The sequence below is a fragment of the Genypterus blacodes genome, unplaced genomic scaffold (assembly GCF_046128005.1).
Source record: "Genypterus blacodes isolate CSIRO-AG114 ecotype Tasmania unplaced genomic scaffold, CSIRO-AGI_Gbla_v1 ptg000022l_1, whole genome shotgun sequence".
NCBI lineage: Eukaryota > Metazoa > Chordata > Actinopteri > Ophidiiformes > Ophidiidae > Genypterus > Genypterus blacodes.
In genome coordinates this window covers 415,001-436,316 of record NW_027466835.1, presented here as the reverse complement: position 1 = coordinate 436,316, position 21,316 = coordinate 415,001, and the positions used below count along the sequence as shown (strand labels likewise).

The 21,316-nt window shown below is 42.8% G+C and overlaps 1 protein-coding gene and 1 long non-coding RNA gene across 2 annotated transcripts in view; both read right to left on the bottom strand.

The window, feature by feature from the left end:
• Positions 1-8,226: 8,226 nt before the first annotated feature.
• tob1a (transducer of ERBB2, 1a) lies at positions 8,227-12,029 on the bottom strand. The gene is made up of 2 exons (XM_076142905.1): positions 11,765-12,029; positions 8,227-10,424 (listed from the first exon to the last, which is right to left on the bottom strand). Exon 2 carries the CDS (start codon positions 10,192-10,194, stop codon positions 9,160-9,162), a length of 1,035 nt encoding a protein of 344 aa, XP_075999020.1. The 5' UTR covers positions 10,195-10,424; positions 11,765-12,029; the 3' UTR covers positions 8,227-9,159.
• Positions 12,030-19,233: 7,204 nt separating this feature from the next.
• LOC142992694 (uncharacterized) overlaps positions 19,234-21,316 on the bottom strand; it is a 16,818-nt gene continuing 14,735 nt past the window's right edge. The window contains exon 3 of the long non-coding RNA XR_012961062.1: positions 19,234-19,355. This is a non-coding gene — a long non-coding RNA (uncharacterized LOC142992694). The remainder of the gene's footprint in view (positions 19,356-21,316) is intronic.

The window sequence follows — 21,316 nt, the reverse complement described above, 5'->3', positions numbered from 1 at the left end:
GTGGGAGATAGAAGCTGTATGACCCCCCAATTATCCCTGTCAAGCTCTCTTTAACACTGTTATGCGTCAGAACTGAAGCAGCATGACAGCTAGTTCTCACTGCTGGAACAGACACACACACACACACACACACACACACACACACACACACATGATCCCCATGCTGACAAAGGCTGGGGGTGCAGTTTACTGTTTATAACAATTAATGAAGTAAAATAATAATTTCTGGCAGACTGAGTCATAGATTGTGTGAAAGTTTTAATATGCACCAAACTTTGACTGTTGACTTCTAAATAAAAAGCTGTATAAACAGTCGTTATGTAATCTCACTAAACAAACAGCTCTAATTTCACAAAGTAAGTAATGTAAGAATGACTAAGCAAGTGATCAGAGAACACAACAGCACTCCTTAAACCGCACTAAACAGCTGAAAACCTGCTCTGCCTGCAGTAACATTTGTCACAGTTGTAATATAAACATGTGTTGTTTGCGCTGAGGCGTCGTCGTTTGTGAAACCCGGTAGCATCCCAAAAAATATTGGAACACAAAAATGCCAATAGACTCTTTCATCCTGACACATTTTATCAGTTAAGATACCTGAAATTGATTATTTCAACAGACGTCGTGAATTTAGTCAAAGAGAGGAAATATGTGATGAAATGAGTGAAAGTGAAAGTGTGTGCCTTTATCCCCATTTATAGGAAGTATTTTGTTGATATTACAAAGCCACACAGAACACTTCCTGTCAACAACCCCGCCCCTCGCTATGGCAACAGTCTTTTTCACCACCACCTTCTTCCTACTCTTGTGTTGACATACTGTTGCTGCTCAACTGGGCTTTCCCTAACAACAGTGATCCGTCCAGGACAGAGCTGTGGTCCAGACGTGCTGCAGGTGTCCCACATAATGAGACAGAGACAGAACTCTCCATCTAACCTTGCCTCGACCCATTTGCGTGGCCCCCGATGATATTCTTATGTAACGCCACCCACTGGGCACACATCAACACCGCCTACGTACACAAAACAGACATAAACACACAGCCTACAGCCTACAGCCTACAGCCTACACACACACACGCACACACACACACACACACACACATACACGTAGACACACAAGTAGAAGTCGCAGTGTGGGAGTGAGGAGTGGCATCATTATTCCACCTGTAGTGTGTATGCAAAACAAATGCAAATGTGTTAAAACATCGCCTTTATTCAAATTTGCATAAAAGTGATACTTGTCAGACTTGGAGTGTGTTTGTTGGTTCAGGGGTTAGTTCAGATGGCGTTTACACCACAAACAAAGAGTTTGGTCGGAATTAGTAAGAGTAGAAACACCCTTGATATAGTAAATATGATGTAGATACTTTATACGCTGTGTTCCCAGATGTGTGTTAGATTGGTTACATAGAAGCTAAAGGGGAAAAACATCAAATTAGTGACGAATTAAATGAAAGACTTAATAAAAGAGTCTGTGATCCAGATAAAAGCCTATAACACTGAACACGTTCCTCATGCCCTCTTAAGTGAAATCAACAACTGTTGTTGTGATGAAGAGTGGGTCTGAGCCTTTTCTCACAATGATGCCTTTATGTATTATGCTAATTGGATCATGATCAGTAGTGTGTGTGTCAGTCTTTCAGGATCAAGGTAGCACTGTATGCATTGATTCATGCTCCGGAAAGATACTGTACACTCAATAACGTGGCAGTTCTCCTTGTGTGTGTGTGTGTGCGTGGGTGCGTGTGCATGTGTGCAAGCGTGCGTGTGTAAGATGATAAAGTGTTAATGTTCAATGAAGTTGCAGATGAGGTGAGCCGCGGTTGGCTGCTCCACTTTGTCTATTTATTGCCAACAGCATATTAATTTTCATAACCAATCACCCACTCACCAACATTAATCCCCTTGTTTTTTCTTTTTTTTTTGCTGCTTTCTCTGCCCAAACTGAATTCCACAGCCAGCTCACAGCCTTTTCTCTCCATACATCTGTGTCCTATTCAGCATCGGACAAGTGTTGAAGCCTTGATGGAGGACAGTGGCTGGCACCTTCATAAGATAAGATCAAGTCCACTGCCCAAAAGAATTCAGGCCTGGGATGAATGCATGGAGTCTGGAATCTATAAGAATGTATTGATCCGATAAAAGTGATTAACTAATTATCCATTTACTGAATAGTGATCTAATAAAATACTTAACAAAGATTTATAAAATGATAAGTGATTGAATATGTTTGTTTAGGACACATTAAAGGAATATTTGGTTGACTACATAAGAAAACATAAGAGGATTGAGCATAAACACAATTAAAAGCTATAACTATAAATGTCATATAATATCACTACAGCTTTGGCCTTAACTTTCAAAAGTGACTTTAAATTGCTTTTCTGAGCCATAATCCGTAGATTTATATCATAACTTGCAAGTCTAGACGTGATAAAGAGTCTTTCTGTGGTGAGCTGCTGGTTGACAGGTGTATGGTACATTCCCCAGATCACTGCATGGGCTGGGCCATAGCACTGTAAGGACAGCGGGGAGGACGAGAGAGGTGACGGGGCGGTCAGGTTTGCACTTCACATTGTCTGTACTTCTCATGAGGGAGAACTTTCATGGCAAAAATATGTCTCCCAAGACTCAAGACGGGATGATTCAAGCTTTTCAGTCTCACTACAATGCTTCTGAGGGTAGAGTCGCCGAGCTCGTCCACGCATATGTGCACCTTTATAACAGATGTCAAGAAGAATGCCAAAGTCTGAGATAAAAAAATTTTGGGCTTGAAAACTTCAGGAAGTTTGGCGTCAACCATTTGGTCAACCATCTGGACCTCTGCAAAGCCACATGCAGAGATATTCATGATCAGTTCTCAAAAGCCAAGAATAGGAAGAAGAGCAAGAATGTCATGTTGGCTCTGGAAACAGGTTCCCATACTGGCAGAGAAGCATGAAAAGAACTCCAGCATACTGTATACAAGGTTATTGTCACTGCTTAGTCAAAATGTCAAAAAAACAACAGCACCAGTATCTACAATCACTCATATAAGAAGTGTTTTCCAGTGGAGCACAGTCGAAACATCTGTTTGACAGAGGGGGTGAACTTTGAGTCAAGCTGCAGGCAATCGTAACTTTCACAAACAGTGGAAAATGGGCTGGGAGCCTACGGGAGTCAGAGTGTCTACGTACCTAAAAGTCCAGAGGAGGAAGGTCAGATGGGTTTATAATAGTTTTGACTAGAAATTCCATTTTAATATGTTTTCAACTGGAAGGGAATATTTACACATAATATCCAATCCAAAATGACTGAATATCATACATAAGTACATTCTTGCACAGTTTACAGTGTTACGATACATACTGTTTCTTTTATTACTGTTTTGTTGCTTTAGGATTGCAGATTTAAGCAAGCAGTCAAGAGATAAGCAGCAACTTATTTCTATTGGTTGCTGCTTCTAACAGTTCACATGGAGCAGAATGAATAAACCAGTACAAACATTCATCTGGCAAAAAACACTCTAGGAGAAACTGAAATGCAAATTCACTGGATGGATTCTCTTACCTATGCAAAGATAATGGTTATGTAAATGTATGTAAATATACATACAGGGACACACCTGCTCCAGCTGTCTGTCGTCTTAACACGGTCACCGCTGCGGAACGGACTTCTGCCTTTGATGTCTCTGAGTCATTTACCAAACAATCCTCACCTTTACTGAAACTGTGCACATCTACAGCCGAAAGGATAAACAGCTCTGACATATAATGGCTCTTATCTGGTAGCAGAGATGAAGGTGTGTGTGTGGGAGAAAGTGAAATGGGGGGAGGTGTGTGTTCAGGCCTGCACGTGGGCGGCCCAGGCAGACTTATTAGTGAGATGACTGGAATTCCTCTGGCCTGAGTCGGTCTGGGCAGCTCCAGCTGTTGGAGGCATTTCCTTGGGATGTCTGAACAGGTTGTCAGGCTCAATGGCCTCAGCGGTTTACTCTGCAAATCAACTGTAAACAGCAGATTACGCAGAGGTAAACATAAGAGGAACAGAAAAAAAACGGTCTCCAGCTCAGGGAAAACAGCACGGCGCTTTACTTTCTACACATCTTCCCTTCTGCTTCACAACTGTACGGCTGGAGTTGACGTCTTGTCGTATCACCTTTTAAGACACAACTGCTCATTCATGCCAGGCGCGGCCACAGAGATGGCTTTAACTCTGCATGTTTTGACTTCCTCCCTCGCCACATCCATGAATGTGTGCCGCACTGGCCAACAATCTCATCCTCACACATCCAAGACCGAGAAGAAGAGCTTCCTTTGAGAATACATTAATCTCAGAAAATAAGGAGTGTAGGTGTTATTACTCCGAGCGACAAGACTGAAGTTCACTTGTTTTATTATATGTGTATATTATTTATGAAAGCACAGAGCCTGGCAGGGGAGATAATAAGTCAATAACATTTACATTTTATGATTTGTATGCTCAAAATACTTCATTCCTTCCTCTTTGTTTACAATTTATTCCATCTTTCTGCTTTGTTTGTGTGTCAACTCTTGTGCAAAAGCCTGATCTTGATGGTTTTGTGATGAAAAGACAAATGAGAATAAGAGCTTTTTGTATGACTTATGTATGACAGTGTTCCAGGCGGCTTCATGGTTCCACAAATGAAACAAAACTGAGGAAGAAACTAGAAGTCGTGGGAATGACTTCACATTTTCCGTGTGTACTCATTGTAAATCGTAATCACATAAAAGTGTTCAAAGCTTAAGTAAGTAAAACGGGTTTGAGTGTAAGAACATATTAAACGTCTTCACACACAGCAGTAGCTATTCCTCACCGCTGCAGAAGAAGCCTGTGCGGTGACGTGTATAGATAATGTTGATTAAGCAGCTGGGGTGCAGGTTTGGTTTACGAACCCTCCAGCACCTCTGTGGTCACAACACCTCGGCTGTCTCATTGCTTTTTAAATTGTTTTGTCTCATATCTCTGCTCTCTCCTCTCTTCTTTGTTGCTTCAGTGCTCTCTCTCTCTCCTCAACACACACACTTATAAACACCAGGAAGTGAGTATTAGCAGGCCTCCACCCTTGATCCGTGACTCCCAATGCCATCGGCAGCATTGCCTCGATCCCGGCGATTAATCTCGACCTTGCTTTCATTTTGAAGCAAGTACTGGGTGTACCGTGTCACATATGTAAACATGTTGTCGTTCTAAATATATGCTGAGGTACGATCCCTAAATAAGCTCCATATTTAGCCCTGTAAACATCTTAATTTAGGCTACAGCTGCCTGTGTTACTTTGAATGTAACACACAGCAACTCGGTGAAGAGGTGAGTAAACGTAAGCTGTGAGGTTTGGGTCTGTTTGCATCTGATAAGGCAAAGTGCAGCAGGACTAGAGGGCATCTTCATCATCTTCAACGCTGAATGTACACATTAACTCGTTTGTGTGCTGCTTTTGCTAACCTTTGCAGTCGGTTCTCTGTCTGCTACAAAAAAGTATCCAGGGTGTCAGGTGTGTGGGAGTGGCGTGATAGACGGTGCTGGAAACCACAAGTACGTCACTCTGAGAGATGAGGGAGGGAGGGGGAGGGGAGTGTTTGTTTTTGGTTCCCTTCTGCAGATAAGAGCAGCTGCAGTTTAAAGGGCTGGGCACGTGTGTGTCTGCTCGGGATAGCTACAGCCTACAAAGCACACCGGACAACTCCCATATATGACATGTACACTGAGTTTACATTAAGGGGGGGGCATAACCCAGATATATAATATACATATACATAGACCGGTACGTTTAAAAGCTCCAAATCAGTATGTAATGTTCTGTGCTTGATCTAGCATGAGCTTTGCTGCAGGGTGTAGTGCTACTAGTAGTACAGGAATAGATTTAAAGGAACGTAAATAGTTGCTTTGTCTGCCTACCCGCAATGGCTCATGTGTTCCAAATGGGTGTGGGAGGCAACTGTGTCAATACCCTTAATACGCAGGACTAATCCAGCCAATGTTACATTCTCATTAGTGTACGCTGGCAGCAAGATGTATTCCTCATCTTTTCACACCTCAGTAATGTAAGGGAATTATTTCAGAGCATGATGTGACTCAACTACATCATTTTCCTTACAGTATTCCCAGGAGATAGAGGTGTGGTAGAGGTGTTGGGGTGGAATAATGTTCAGAAGAAGCCTGAATTCCCTGCTGCTTATCATTGCTCAATCAGCTCCAGTGTGTTTCCAGAAATAGATGGGGCGAAGGGGTTGGACCAAGGCAAGGGGCTGAAAAGCCATTAACTGTTTTTCGCTGAACAGGGTGACATTACCATAAGGCCCTGTCGGCTGGGACCATCAAGCTGAGCCAGGCTCCACCTGTTCTTATGACAGGAGGAGGCGGACTGGGGCAGGGGGGGAGGGGATGCTCTCTGGCTTAGCCTCAACAGTGCCGCAAGCAGCATTTCACTCTCACTCCCTCTGTTTGTGTTGACTCTCATCCTGTTTTGTCTTCCCGTCATCGAGCCTCTCTCTCTCTCAGGCCCCAGAACCATGTATAACACTGATGAGTGAGCAACCAGGAGCATAATAATCCATCAAGAGGATCTGTAGAATGCCATATTCCACACAGAAACACACACACAGGTGATCAGGGATGCACAGTGTCACAGGCCAAGATAAACACACACTCGCAGAATCAGCAACTAAGATGAAAAACAAACACTGAACTTTAGACAGCCTGTCAGGACCCGAGATTACCGGGAGGGCTGATGGTGATACGGCAGCCGCGCAGAGTGATTTGAACTCGTCACACTCTTCACCAGAGGCAACAGCAACAACACCCCAAGAGGTCTTATCCTCAACACCAGCCACAACCCTGCAGGCGTTGGTCATCGCAAAAATGTTTATGTTAGTGTGTGGTGGCTGTGCTGAAACTTCACGGAGAAGCTTGAAAACACAGATGAATACAGGAAAGTGGGAGTTACTTGCAGAGTGAACTATTTGACTTAGATCTTCAACTGAGGCAATTACCTTCAAGGGTGTGTTTTATCTCCACAGACTGCGAAAAAGGTTTAATCTGTCTTGTCGCCAAGTAACGTTCCTTAATTAGAATAACCGCCATTATGAAAACTACTCGACTCAATTCCAGTATTTCCTCCTAGTCTGTTGACAAGAAGCCTGAATAGTTTTCAAAGTGCTCAGTTAATTAGCTTGGGAAGACTTTTGTTTGCAAAGTATATGAAAGTACTTTCTGCAGGACGTTCCCGTCCATACTTGAATATCCCATTTGCTCTCAGTAGACAGCACTGCCAGTTATCCATTAACAGGTTGTATCCCTGGGGACACTGGGTGAAATGTAACTGACCAGTTTGGATGGTAGGTTAGAATTGAGCAACTCGTCCTGTAAGGGCTTTTAACACGGCAGCATTTTCCAGAGTTAAACAGCGAAGGAGATACTCTCATGGCGGGGAAAATGGCTCCTAGGCTCCTCGGATTCAGCTGGTAGGGATTCGGTATCTTGCATCAAGTTACTAAGGCCGGTTTGATGACGTTTTCTCTCCCTGAACATGATGGAATTATGTAGATATACCGGTTTTGTAGCCCTGCTTGTGAGCACATGCCTTGGTTATTGGGTTATCAGAATTGATGTAATCCCCACTACAAATATCTGTGTGTGATGACAGTGGGCCCTGGGGCACTGGTAACAGACATTATCTGTACAGTGTGGACAAATGTTTAGTGTGGGGGAATATGTCAGTTGAGCAACGGATAGATTATATGGTTGAGTAAAAGACATAATGGACGTCTGTTACTTGTGTTTATCAATGGAGATTTCAATGGTGCTTATGGGTGCTGATGTTTTTTGGTTAAAGGAATACTCTACTTATTGCCACAAATAGATCAGAATCAGAATTGTAGTTTGACTTGGCTTGTTGTTGCTTTCATTTCTCATCTTCTGGACCCTTTCTTCCACATGCAATAAGCCAAAGTTTACAAACCTAAAGCTCCATCTGGTGCAGCGTATTGTAACGTTCCTATCCGAGTTATTATCAGTGTGTCAGGACACAATGTACCAATGTATGAGAATGTATGTCGAGAAAGTGACTCACACCAGAAACTCTCACTCGTCTGACTTGAGGACAGAACACAGGATTTGTCCCGACATGTTACAAAACCAAACCAAGTTCTGCCTCATCATCACCTTCAACACCTGCATCCACCAGCTAGACCACAAAGACCAAAGACAAACTGAACAACTGTCGTTATTTTCAAGCTTTTTAATACAAACTTAATAAACTATCAGTCCCTCTTAACATGTAAGACACTGACTCCAAATACTTTGTTATACCGTTTGTTTTATCAAGTATTGCACAATGTAGGTACAAAATTAATATATGATTACATTTTGTCCATAATATAGCAAAAATCTTTAAACTCTTAACAGAAAATACAACTCTTATGTTTTTCAAAAAAGCAAATAATCTTAAATCCCACCACTACGGAATATTCTGTACACAATCTTTAGAATAGTCAATGTTTTTTTTAAGATGGATTCATTTTATAATTTCAATAAAAAAAGAAAACATAAAGTTGCTGCAGCCATCACGGATCACTGGAGTAGTAAAAAGATATAAATGCAATACCATGTTGTAGAAACAATAGATACTCTGATATTTTACAAACTCTGTACTAAATTAAATTATACAATTAGAAAAAAGACCAGGAAATCCCACTTATTTATGCCAATTTTGTGAAAAATTGGCTGTGTCCAGTTATGTTTAAATACTGAAAGAGGCCATGACTTGTGGTGTTTTTTTTTGTATTTTTTATATCTTAAAACAGTCACATAAAAAAATATTTTGTGCTTGGTTGGCAAAAGAAATAACAATGATGCATGTTGAAGTTTTAGGTAACCAAGCTTGGACATCTTGTACTACAAGCTTCATTGTTTAGGAAAGAAAAAAAAAAAACTCAAGGGGGCAAAGAAATTCACCCTCGGGCTCATGCACTTGAACTCGTCACGAAGATCTTACAAGTTGACAAGTCACTTTTTTCCTTTTATCCTTGACATTCTGTCCTTGTTTACTCTTTTTTTTTTTAATTTTCAAAATGTGCATCTGTTTGCTTTTCCTTATGTCACATATCTCTGGTCGTTTCTGTGTGTAGTAGTAGCTTAAGTAGTACCTTAACGTGTACTAGTTGGCCATAACAGGCTGGAATTGCTGGTTAGAATACTGCATGTTGTTCAAGCTGAAATTCAAGCCATCCATGAGGGACTTGTCATTGAGGCCACCGTAGGCCGCAAACATGTCGAAGGCATTGCTGTACTGCAGCGGGCTGAGGCTGAGCGAGCTTTCCCCGGGAAAGAGAGCGCTCTGGCTGCTCTGGCTGCCCTGCAGGCTGGGGAACACAAACTCCTTGGCGTTGGGGGAAAGGGCGGAGGGCTTCTGCTGCTGCTGCTGCTGTGCTCCCAGGCCCAACCCGTACAAAGAGTGCATGGAGGTGGAGATGGCTTTCTGTTTCAGGAGGCTGTTCACATTCAGGCCCAGGTTGGTGGGGGAGGTACGTGCCAACTTGTTCCCAGCGCCGTTGCCACTGTTGTTGTTGTTGTTCCGCCCGCTGCTCTTCATTTTAGTGGAGCCGAACTTGGTGGCGGCGAAGGTAGCGGTTGTGAAGGTTAAAGGCTGAGTGGAGCGCGGCATAAAGGTGGGGCTGACAGCTGCCGAGTGGCCGAAGGGAGGAGAGGGTGAACTGGAACCGGGAGAGGTGCCGCTCAAAGGCTCGTTGATGGGCATAAAAACCTGCGCGTCGGGATTGAAACTGTTCTTGATCTCTTTGTCCAGATCCAGTCCCCCGTTGCTCGCGGCTGCGCTTTCGTTGCTGTCGTCCACGTACAACACCTTGACCGGCCCCTTCTCTCCAATCTGGTAGGACACCTCAAAGGGGTCGATCCACACGCTGAGGTCCTGGGGCAGATTGTTGCGGACGTCCTCAATGTCGAGCCCGCTCTCTTTGGCTGCCTTCTCCACCACAGGGTCCACCTTCTCCCCAACGTGGATGCATCGGAATCCTGAGCCTTTGTATGGCTTGTCTGGGTACCAGTGTCCCTCGTATTTCTGCTTCAGCTGACGTTCCAGCTCCTCGCCGAAAATGTTGACCCGCCGCCTTGGCAGCTTGTTGTACAGGTATGAAATGATGAAGTTGAGAGCTACTTGGATTTCAAGCTGCATAGCTAACTGCTGAACTTTACCAGATACGTTAAGATTAGGCGAATGTGACCTTGAATGTGTCCACTGGGTCTGCTTTGTTTATCCGTGGTGGGCTGGACAGCTGCTCTCCAGGCAGTACGAGGTGTCGGGCTGGCAAAAGGAACCAGAACTTGGATGAAACCGGTTCAATAAACAAAAGTGCTGGTTTTGTAGAAGTGGTCTCCTTCCACAGGGTGTGATCGTTTTCTTTCCTGCAACAAACAAGAGAGACAAATACACCTTAAGTCATTGATTTCAATATACTAACAAACTAAAATGAGCATATTCTGAGTTCATTTGAAAGCAAAGGTCATCGTTTTCCAATTTGGAGTCCAATTCAAGACATTCACACAGGACTCGTGTTTCTGTTTGGGTTCTTTGCTTTTGTTGCCTGTCTGAGTCCACAACTGGAGACTTTGTAAAGGGAGTGTAATTAAATCCTCTGTGGACATTAACTCTTTGCTATCTGGAGGACCTACAGGCACTGCAGATGCAATACTGAGGCATACATGTCACAGTTTGAGCTTAATATACACAACAAGACAGATGTTTACAATGAAACTAGTCACGGATCATAAAGAGACTCAAGATATCCAATAGAATATCCCGGATCTGGGAAGATTGTTTGGATGAAATAGTGAATATTGCACATCTTTTCCTTTTCTTTGGGTCATAAAGTCTGTAGATATGAGCTCATAGGACCCCCACATATGTCTGTTATACAACACTGGGCAGTCTGTTTGGGCTTTAGAGCTCTTAAAGCAGGAGACAGAAAACTCGTTCAGGGGGGGTTGTTGCATTTAACATCGAAGGAGGAAATTGTTTGCAAAATAATACCGAGAAGAGGAAAGATGAGTGGGGAAGTGGAGGCTGTTTATATTCGGTATCGAGTCTCAGTATCGCAATCGTGTCGAAATAAGACTTGGAACAAAAAACAGCAACACCCTTGTTTGATAGTTGAAGACGAGGAGGATGAGGAGGAGGACGGTGTGCTAACGCCTGGCGATTTAAATACACACGGAAATCGCCTTATGAAACAGGCGCTTCTGTAATAATCCTCGCCCCTGAGATCTGCACCGTTCAGACGTGAAGGAGAGTGAAAGCGACGAACGTCCAAGAAAAAAAAAGTTGATTTATTTACCAGCCACGTCAACGACAGATTCAACCGAATGACTCGGATCGTCGTATACGAATATGGAGAAGTTAAGATGCGAAGGATAACATTTCAAAATTGCGACACTAAACGGAACAGTGCATTACCAGATCGGAACTGATACGACTCAGCTTAGTCTTCAGTTGTTATATTCGGAATATGATTAAAGCGCGTTAGTAATCGTTTATATTAGAGGAAAGGACAGACGGACGGACGGGCACACACACATACACACACACACCCCTCCCTAACTTCGTGGACTGACGCAGCAAATCAGCTTAGTGTATCTGAATAAGCAGTCCAGTATGACAGCGAGCAAAATAAAGACAATCCCATCGTAACAAGCGGCGCATTTATGTCAGCAAACGTCTCGAGTGAAAGTGGGTGAAATATACTTACTTTTCGGTAAAAAAAAAAAAGGATTCTCAGTAGTTCTGAAGTACCGTTAGTTAGTGCAAATAGAAAAAAACAAGTTGCGTATAAATATTTTCTTCACATAGAATATATTAACAGTACAAAAAAATTATTCCAGTATGTGGAGATGGAGGATAGATGTCGACGTTTAGTTTGAAGGTTATTTCGCTTTAGTTTTCCCTGTTCAGCAGGCCTGCAGAGTGGCTCCCTCCTTCTCGGGAGTTTCGCAACTTCGTGCCCCTGCTGATCTGGCGGCTCCCTTATTTATAGCTTTCCTCCGCCATGGGCACGAGGGAGGCGGTGATGCGGTTTCAAGGGTCAAAACAATACGAGCGGCTACGATTGGTTGGAAATGAGAGTCCCGCCCTCTTTTAAGAGCCGGAATCGAGCGCTCATTGGCTGACGGGTGCTGTCAATTCGTGACATATGATTCTGTGAAATGGGAGAGACGCCTGTGATGAACGCTTGAGTCAGAGATAACCTAGGTCTGCGTTGACAGGGAAAGGCAAAAAATAATAATTAATGTCGGGACAGAAGCAGAAAGATCAGATGTACTGTTTTGTCGCCATGTTTTGTCTTCCTGTCATGTCTTATAGCATACACTCGTCGATTAAAGAATGTTGGATTTCAGCATTGTTCTAAAATGATGACAACCTTTCTATAACCCCTTTATTAACCTTATCCGCCATTATTCCACAATACAAATGCAGGCAGAGCTGTAATACTCAGTTATTCATCGACGCACTCAGGTGACATGTACTCGTACAAGCATATTCTGCTGTGTCTATATCAGACTGTGGAAATAGGACCTGATCACTATCGCCGATGCTAAATCATGTGTATCATTCACATCACTTTAATCACAGTGCATTTGCATAAGTTGGACCACTCTTTCTTTGGGGAAAAAGCACGGAAATGCTGGAGTTATGACGAATTGAACAGGAATGTATATAGCCGGAGAGAGATTCCCCACAGCGGAACAATACAGCTGGCAGCAGTGTGGGTGGTGCTGAGCGCTGTGTGGAAAACACGGCCGCTGATTGGTCCAAAACGGGGCAGGAGCCCTACGGTGAATGGTGAGCCCGTATCCAAGGTGCTGATGTCGGCTACGCACGTCATAGCCTGGCTGAATGCACGGTGCTGCCAAATTTAAAGTGCACCTCCACTCTTAAAGTATGTGTGCATATGTATTCCTGGGGTTGACTGCCGTGATGTAATTGCTCCATGATGTCAATGTTAAATAGTGGCGTAAAACGGTTCCATGTATGTATAAAAACAAACTTTGCAATGGTGGTGAGCCAAACTATAACAGAGAGATAAGAAACAGACTGGTTTGCCATAAAGTAATCATATTAGTTAACACAGGGTAAAAAGACCAATCATTTCCTTATGTCATATCATACATTTCATTATTTCAGCCCTGGAGAATCATTTCTGCAGTACTAAGCATTGCTTTTGTGGTCACAGGAGCTTGGAGTAATGCTGTTGTTGCACTGTAGGCTTATGACACTATGGACCTTTAGACATTCTTCAAGCACTTAGCTTTGCCAAGCATAGTCATGTGCTTGTCACGACAAGTTGTAAATGTGTAAAATGGCTCAAATGATGAGATCAGGCAGAGGCGGCGTACAGACTGCCGTAGATAGCTTTTGATTATACTGTGATTAAGACAATAAGATTCTTTCAAAACCCATGTCTATACCTTAATATGATTAAAACCAGCATGAGTCAATGTAACAGACCTAGATTATGCTATTGTGAATTTATTCAGGCTTGTAAACATCTTTTGTCAGCATATGCCCCATCTGCATTCATTTCCTTAAAGGGGAGGACTCGTCTCATACAACCTTTCCATAACACGTCATGAACACTCAGGGTATGTTCATGTGTACAGCTTAAATGCACCTCTGCCTTCATCACAGAGTGGACACATAATGTAGTATTCATCTAAGTATTGAGTGCATGTAAACAAACTGTGGGATTCTTGAACTGTCCCACTGTTGGTGCGTGAAGCCTCCCTGGTGGTCAAAATATTGCAATTGCAAAGGAAAATGTATTATTTTCATGGTAAGGTGTAATAGTAGAAGTGTATTTGAAAGGTTTAAAGTAACATGCTTTACTATAACTCAATTTCAATCCAATTGAAATGTACACTCGCTCCAAGATGGCACTAGATTGTGTGTGATTATCAGATTCATGGTCTACAATGGAAATCAATAGGGAGTGTGAAGTCACTGGTACCAATGCAGAGTTCCCCACTCCTGTCAAGGCCTTCTGGATTGTTTTAGTGCAAACAGCTTAGCACATACTAATGCCACGTGTCTGCCAGAGCCAATGGCATATATACAGATACAGATACAGTATGTTTTTACCACAGATATGGTGATTAACATACTTGCAGATGGTGCTTCTGCTGTTTTAGTGGTGCAGAATCTGTGTGTAACTCTCTGGACATGCACACTTGCGGTGTACACACTTGTAACAAATAGCTGTAACCTGACAGAGCAAGGTCAGCAGTGATAATGAGGCATGTTAAGGCTGCTATATTGTCTTAGTGTGTAATCCACTAATGCGTCCACCACTCACTGCTGCTCCTGTCAGGACGAAAACCCCTCTAAGAGCTCTAATCCCCAATCAGTCCTCAAACGGAGTCTGAGGTTCGATTCCAGGAATGACAATGCGAGGAATGAGAGATATGAGTCATTTACCTAATTTAGTTTGTTATGAAGCTCTAACTGTACTGAAGAAATGCTCGTCTGATTGATGATTTACAGGCTTTCACTAGGAACTAAACTGTTCAATGGGAAGTATATCTGCAATATCCTGACATTTACGATACATTTGCATGTCATCTTCTCATGTTATCAAGAACCAATACTTTCTAAGTAAGGTTCATTGTTTCCATTTCATTTTGTATTAGAACAAATAATTTACAAAACAATTTCAGCTAATATGACCCCAGTCAAATAAAAGGGAGGCATTATTTTAAACGATCACACCGTGCTGAAGAGAAAGGAAAAACTGGTTAAACTATCTCCTCCTATCTCCTCAAACACTTTGTAATATTCAAAACAGCAGTAAAGTTAATGGAAATATCCCGCCAATAAAAACTCATTTCATTTCGCCCTGGCAACAGAGGATGAACAGAGGCTGGCCTCCTTTGTTGCAGGCCGATGACATCAAAGTGCCACGATGTGATACATACAAAATTATTCTAATGGGCAGATGTGTGATGGAGCATAACACACACTCACGTCGCTGATGTTTATTAGCTCCCGAGACCAGGACAATTAAAAATGACATCACTCGCATTGTTAAGAAAGCTCGTTCCTTAAAGAAACACATACAAGATATAATGTTTACATATACACTATGGTACAGACAATAACAGAAGTAGGGTCACTGGCAGGCACACCCACACCCACACCCACACCCACACACACACACACAAGAGCTAAAGAGGATTCTCACACTCTAGCGGCTCCATGTCTCCATCCCCGCCTCCGCTCTTTCCGTTCCTTTTTATCCCTCGTTCGCCCCCTCACCCTCCCTCTCTCCAGCTCAGATGGAGAGCCTTTGACGTCACTGGTTGTTATTACTTAACACAGCTCTGCAGAGCGCCCTGGGCTCTTCGTAATAGACAGATGCTGCGTTCTCCCTTTTGAAGAGTAAATGAGCTGGTGGGTGAGATGCAGGGAGACAGAAACGCACCGAAAGGAGAGGCAGAGACAAATATTGTTGGAGACTGATCCGCTCAAGTTTATTTCCCTTTATACCGCAAAAATATATAGAGTTATCTTCCAAACTGAGACATCAACAGTGGAATATGTTTCTGAGAAAATGTGGTGTTTGATCTGTCACTTTAAGTTTCTCTTCAGCTCTGATGTCCAATTAGATCAACTGAAGCCAATAAATGGATTTAACAAGCTTCACAAGTCCACAATGGGGACTTACACTGAAATCCACGATAACTTTACAAATGCCTCAGAGCTCAGAGAGACAGATACAACAACCATAATATACAGTAAATGTCCTATGGGGGCTACTTGAGGCCTCCTGATCCCTTACAACACAACACAATGTGACACGCATCAAAACAAAACTGCAATCTACCAAGAGTATACTCCTGTAAAATACCTATAAAATATCTTTGATCCCTGCAGTAAACTTCATCCAAATATGAGGCTCAAGGCAAAAGATTCAGAGTGCGACTCTAACTGAGGCAGTAAATTGATTGCTTATGTTCTGTAAATGCAATAATCCATCAAAAATCGTCTTAAAGCTGACACTGGTTATACTTGGAGTAAAACGCATTGATTATGTGAGGGTAAATCGGTTTTCTCAAGCATGTAACTGATGCCTGAGTTTCTAATCGGCACAAGCAATCGCCACGTTAATTTCCTCATTGGCGTCCTTTCCCTCATAAGCCGAACACAACAAAGCCATTTAGTTTTCATTTACTGGTGTGAATTCAAATTATGAATTGTATCCTGTAACCACAGTGACCTCCAAATCACTCACTGTCTTCCTGATACATGAAATGACCACCCGGCACAAAAATCTCATTAAATGCATTTCATGAATGACTGAGTTTTCACATCGACATTTTATGGTGTTATTAAGAAATGACACATTGTACTTTTCCTTTACTCTTGTCTGTCAGATGTGTTTACCCTTCAAACATCACGCATCAGAAGTCTGCACTCAGCCTCGGCATACACAACCAGGATTTACACGGAACTCTGTACTGTATGTAAATACAGAGGTTATGGTTTCAGTTGTCACGACAGCAGCGTAAGTACTTTTTCTCCTGTGCTGTCGCATTCATAACCTACCAAGCCTGTTACATAATTCATCCAATGGCAGCTCACTGGGGCACCATCAATAGATCCATTTGCCATCTGCACTGAGGGGGAAAGAAACGAGGCTGAAATGCACAACAGCTCCCGAAAATGAAAAACCCTGAGCTGGAGACTTTGCAAAATGATCTCTGCTCGCTCTCATAAATATGAAATCAGGAAAACATGTTTATCTTGTTTTTGTAGCTTCTGCCATCATACAAAATGCTGCAGTGCCTCACACAGCCTCAATAAACAAGAGGCACAATCTCTAGCAATGCATATTGCATGGTACATCTGCCCCTCTTCTTTTTTTAAATCGCATAAATAGTCATTCAAATGTGATCATTTTCATCAGAAGTATAGCTGTTACCGACCAATTGCATTCATGTAAGCCATCTTCCTCTCAATGCTAAATTAGACATTGCTGCTCCTCTGCTATATGTGCCTGTATGAAACACTCCTCCCTGCCCGTCTCTTTTATTCTGCTCTTTTTATCTCACTTTGACCTTGCAGCCAAACCACACAGCACAAAGAACGGCAGTATACACTTCAGCTTTAACCTCCAGGCAGAGTAAACACCGCTGAGTGGCTAATATTTCTTTTATAAACGCCACAAATACAGATACCCACTCACCAACTTGCAAATACACACACAAAAGGGCGGCAACATGTTCCAAAACCTCCTTCAGTATCTTGATCACATGAATAGTTTGTCACATGAGTGCTCCTTAGGGCTAATTCCCTTCATAATGCGCTTCTCCATTACGTTCACCATCCTCCATGATTTAAAAGCAGAGTGAGGGAGGAAGGGTCGTCAATAGGTTAACACTGTATGTATGCTGTAAGTGACAGGACACTTCCTCTGCCCACCGGCTCAAATGAAAGGATCATATCTCCTGTACCTGAAGGACACAGAGTATCTGACGGAAAGATAAACGTTCTGAGCTATTTTGATTCATCTGAAGCAGTGGCTGTGATGATTTATTAGTTTATACTCTACATTTTTAATTCTGCACTTTTCTCCCTGCCCAATCATGACTTTTTAAAGCAGCGTTCTCCTTTATGCTGACTAAAGTGTAACCTGCAGGGTCCATAGGACATGGCTGGAAGGGAGGAATGTCCCCTGTGCCTTTTACTGACATTGGATACTTACCACAGCTATATAAAAACCTCATTTGGAACACTAATTTATATGTGAGGCAGCAGACTGCAGAGTTTATGCACAGATATGGAAAGACAAAAGCGGTGAGACATCTGCACATTGTTTTTCAGCCAAAACATCCAGGCCAAGAATGCATTACAGACTGGAAAAGCAAGCCTGCAGGGAATTAGTAATGTTATTGTTAATGTTGTGTGTGTTTGAGTACATCCAGATATATCCTGCACAAATAATGTCGCCGTAAAACCTCTTAAAATGTCCCAGTGCTTTGTCTTTTTTAGTTTTTCATGTGTTTGTTGCATTCATGGCCGTATGTAGAGCTTTAGTCATCCATCGGGATAGTTTTTTATGTGTAGTGTGAACAGGCCTCGGAGACACTCTGAGGTGTGAGAGAAGCAATAGTCTCAGGGTTGAAAGAGTCCAGAGGTGCAAGAACAGTTAGAATGTGGAGAGGAGGAGGATTACAGAGGTACAGCTGGCCCAGTATGTGAAGGGAAAGGGAGGAAGTGATGGAGGGAAGAAAGCTATTTCCTGTCCTCTAAGAGCCAATAATGACAGACAAGGATGAGAAGGAGGAGAAGAGAAGAAAAATTTGGATGTGTTCAAAAACAACAACGTGGATTCCAGAGGAAAAGCCATCTGTGCAAATAAATTCCAATCAATTCTGCTTATCTGTGGAAAGTTGGAAGTTGGAAAATGATACGGCGAAAGCAAAGTCAGCAGAGTGGAGACCACCCAGGGACACACAGCCAGAGCCTGAGACACACACACGTCGGGCCATTTGGTGAGTCGGGCGGCTGCAGAGAACATTGCATCATAAGTCTGATTAGAAGTGACCCTGGGAAGACACAGTGTGCAGTTAAGATTCACAGAGAGAAATGAAAAGTAAACAGCAGGGGCCGTCTGCTGGGAGGAGTGGCTGACAGATGAAGGTAGAGATGGAGCGAGACAACACAGGAGGAGGAAGATGCAGGAGGAAAAAAAGAAGAGGAATAACAATCCCACTGCTGGGCTTTTAATAGAGGGAGAGAGGCTATTCTGTATTCATGACTGGGGACAAACACTTCAATTCCCTGCATACAGATATATCACACACACACACACACATACACACATCTCTCAATTAACACTGTGTGTATGCTAGGTTTGGATGTGTGAACATGCGTGTGAGTGTTCAATAATCAATGGAGATGAAGTGGTCACGCACCAGGAGGAATCTCATCTACCTTCAAATGAGATTCTGCAGTTTCAGACGGCTTTATAAAGCGTGTGTGTCTGATCCACACAATGTTCTGCTTGGGCTTTTTTTTTACAAACAAGATTATTCAACTCGTTATCACCCAAGCTGTCAGAGGCTGCAAATTAGATTTGGTAGTTGATATAATATGATTGTACTTTAAATATCTGCAGGATGCATCAGGGTAAAAGAAGATGTAAAACAGTCTTACCGGCGAGGTCACACCGGTTTACTCACATGACACTGTGACATCGTCGTTCCCACTGTGTCACGACCGTGTTGAATATGCAGATGTTCTCCAAGCCATGATGCAAACGTTACAGCTAACAAGTCACCCAGCTGAGAAGAGAGCAACCTATGTGTGTGACTGTTATACACTCTTATATGATTATATAAATATGATGATTTTCTTGATGAAATTCAAAATTGTATTCCACATACTGTAAGTCATTTCCCTTTTGTCATGTAATGGCAAGTCAGTGTATTTGCGGCCTGTTTTCAGAAATGACAAGGACAATATAAGATAATTCCTTTTGTCTTCCCGCTGTAATTCATCACAGCAAAACAACATTAGGAGTGTAAATGCATGGCCTGCCTGTGACTGGATGTCAGCCACAGCCAGCCCAGGTGTAAATCTGCAACCCGTACAGCTGGGATGCATTTAAAATCTGCCCACAAGTTAAAAATGTCACCTTGTGTCAACTTTCCACTCGCTCTTGTGAATAAAATTTCTTCGGAATTGCGAGTTGCAAATTGCTGTAATTGGGTACCTGCATCTGGAATGTTAGAATGTGGCAGCCGGGGCCAGAAAAGTTCTCGTTCACAGAGCGAGAAGTGATTGGATGGGACGTGACTAAAGCTCAACCCGACTCGGTGCGCTTTTATTGTTCCCCCCCCCCCCCCCCCCCCCCCGCCCCCCGACTAACAAGGTTCCATTTTACATTCATGATTGTGTTTTGCTCGCACCCAGTTTCAGGGAATCAAACGCCCTGTATCTCGTTTATGGGCTCGCCAAACACACACATCCAAGAAAACGATTCATCCAAGCTGCTGTCTATTACAATCTAATTCCATTTGCCTGCATCCATATTCTCATTTGCGGCCCAGTCACTTTGCCATCTGATATTGGTTCACCTCGTTGCCTTCACAGGACAGAAGCTAAATAAAGGAAAGGTTAATGTGCTGGACTCATTTTCCCTGTGCCTCAGCCACGCCGCGATACCCTATCTGTTTCCAAAACAGGTACAATCATTAGCTCGCTGAGGAGTCACACGCCGTTACTTCAGTGTGTGCATACATGTGTGCCATCACGAGGCTGTGTTTGTGTGTGACGCATGGATAAGGCAGCAGGATATAACACAGGCCTGTCGCTGACATACAAGCGCACATACATATGCACACACATGTTGTGTTGAAGCCAAAAGAAGAGGATATCTGGAATCCTCACTGCAAAACAACAGGGTTTATGATATGTGTGAATGCGGTACACTGTGTCTGCTCCAACCAGATACAGCACAGGGCAAAGTATCTGACAGAGTCACCAGCCCAAGATAAAGGCTTGCGTAGAGAATTATATATGGGTGGAGCCACATTTATCCATGACACACACACACACACACACACACACACACACACACACACACACACACACACACACACACACGTGCCTCTTTATTGCATAATGATGTATTTGCTGCAGTCATAAACAGCATTTGATCATATGTGCATTAGTTTTACTTGGCAAACACATGGGACCAGACAAGTTGTATTTCACCAACACAAAGCAACAAACAGCACTAATTAGGATCTCAAAATGACAGCAGAGTGGAACACCTCTCCAGCAAAGCATAAAGCAGCAGCAGCAGACACAGTAGGCAGAGAGACTGTACAGATGGATTATTTATCTGAATACACAATTATAATGGAAGGTGTAAATGAGCCAATGGAGTCATAGTGCAATAAAATGTTTTTCCTAATGTCTGTTTTCTGTATTTGTATCAAAACCATGGAGGTTCTGCTTTCACTCAGTGTTTGTTTATCTGTTAGTTGGATGGCAGGACATCTCCAAAACCCATTAACAGATCTCAATTAACTGAGGGAGAACATTAGGCTATGGGCCAAGGAATAAATGAGTTTTACTGCAGATCCCAGAGAAGAACCAATTTCTTAAAGTGATAGTGGAACATCTCTCTGGCATAGTTCCCTTACAGATTAAAGCAGACACAGCACACAATACACTGCATGAACCTTCACAGTATACACTTGCATGTGTACATATTCTGGGCTCTTTTCCAGGCTTC

Coding starts and splice junctions, on each gene's coding strand:
- tob1a (XM_076142905.1), bottom strand. CDS start 10,194: ATGCAGCTTGAAATCCAAGTAGCTCTCAACTTCATCATTTCATACCTG.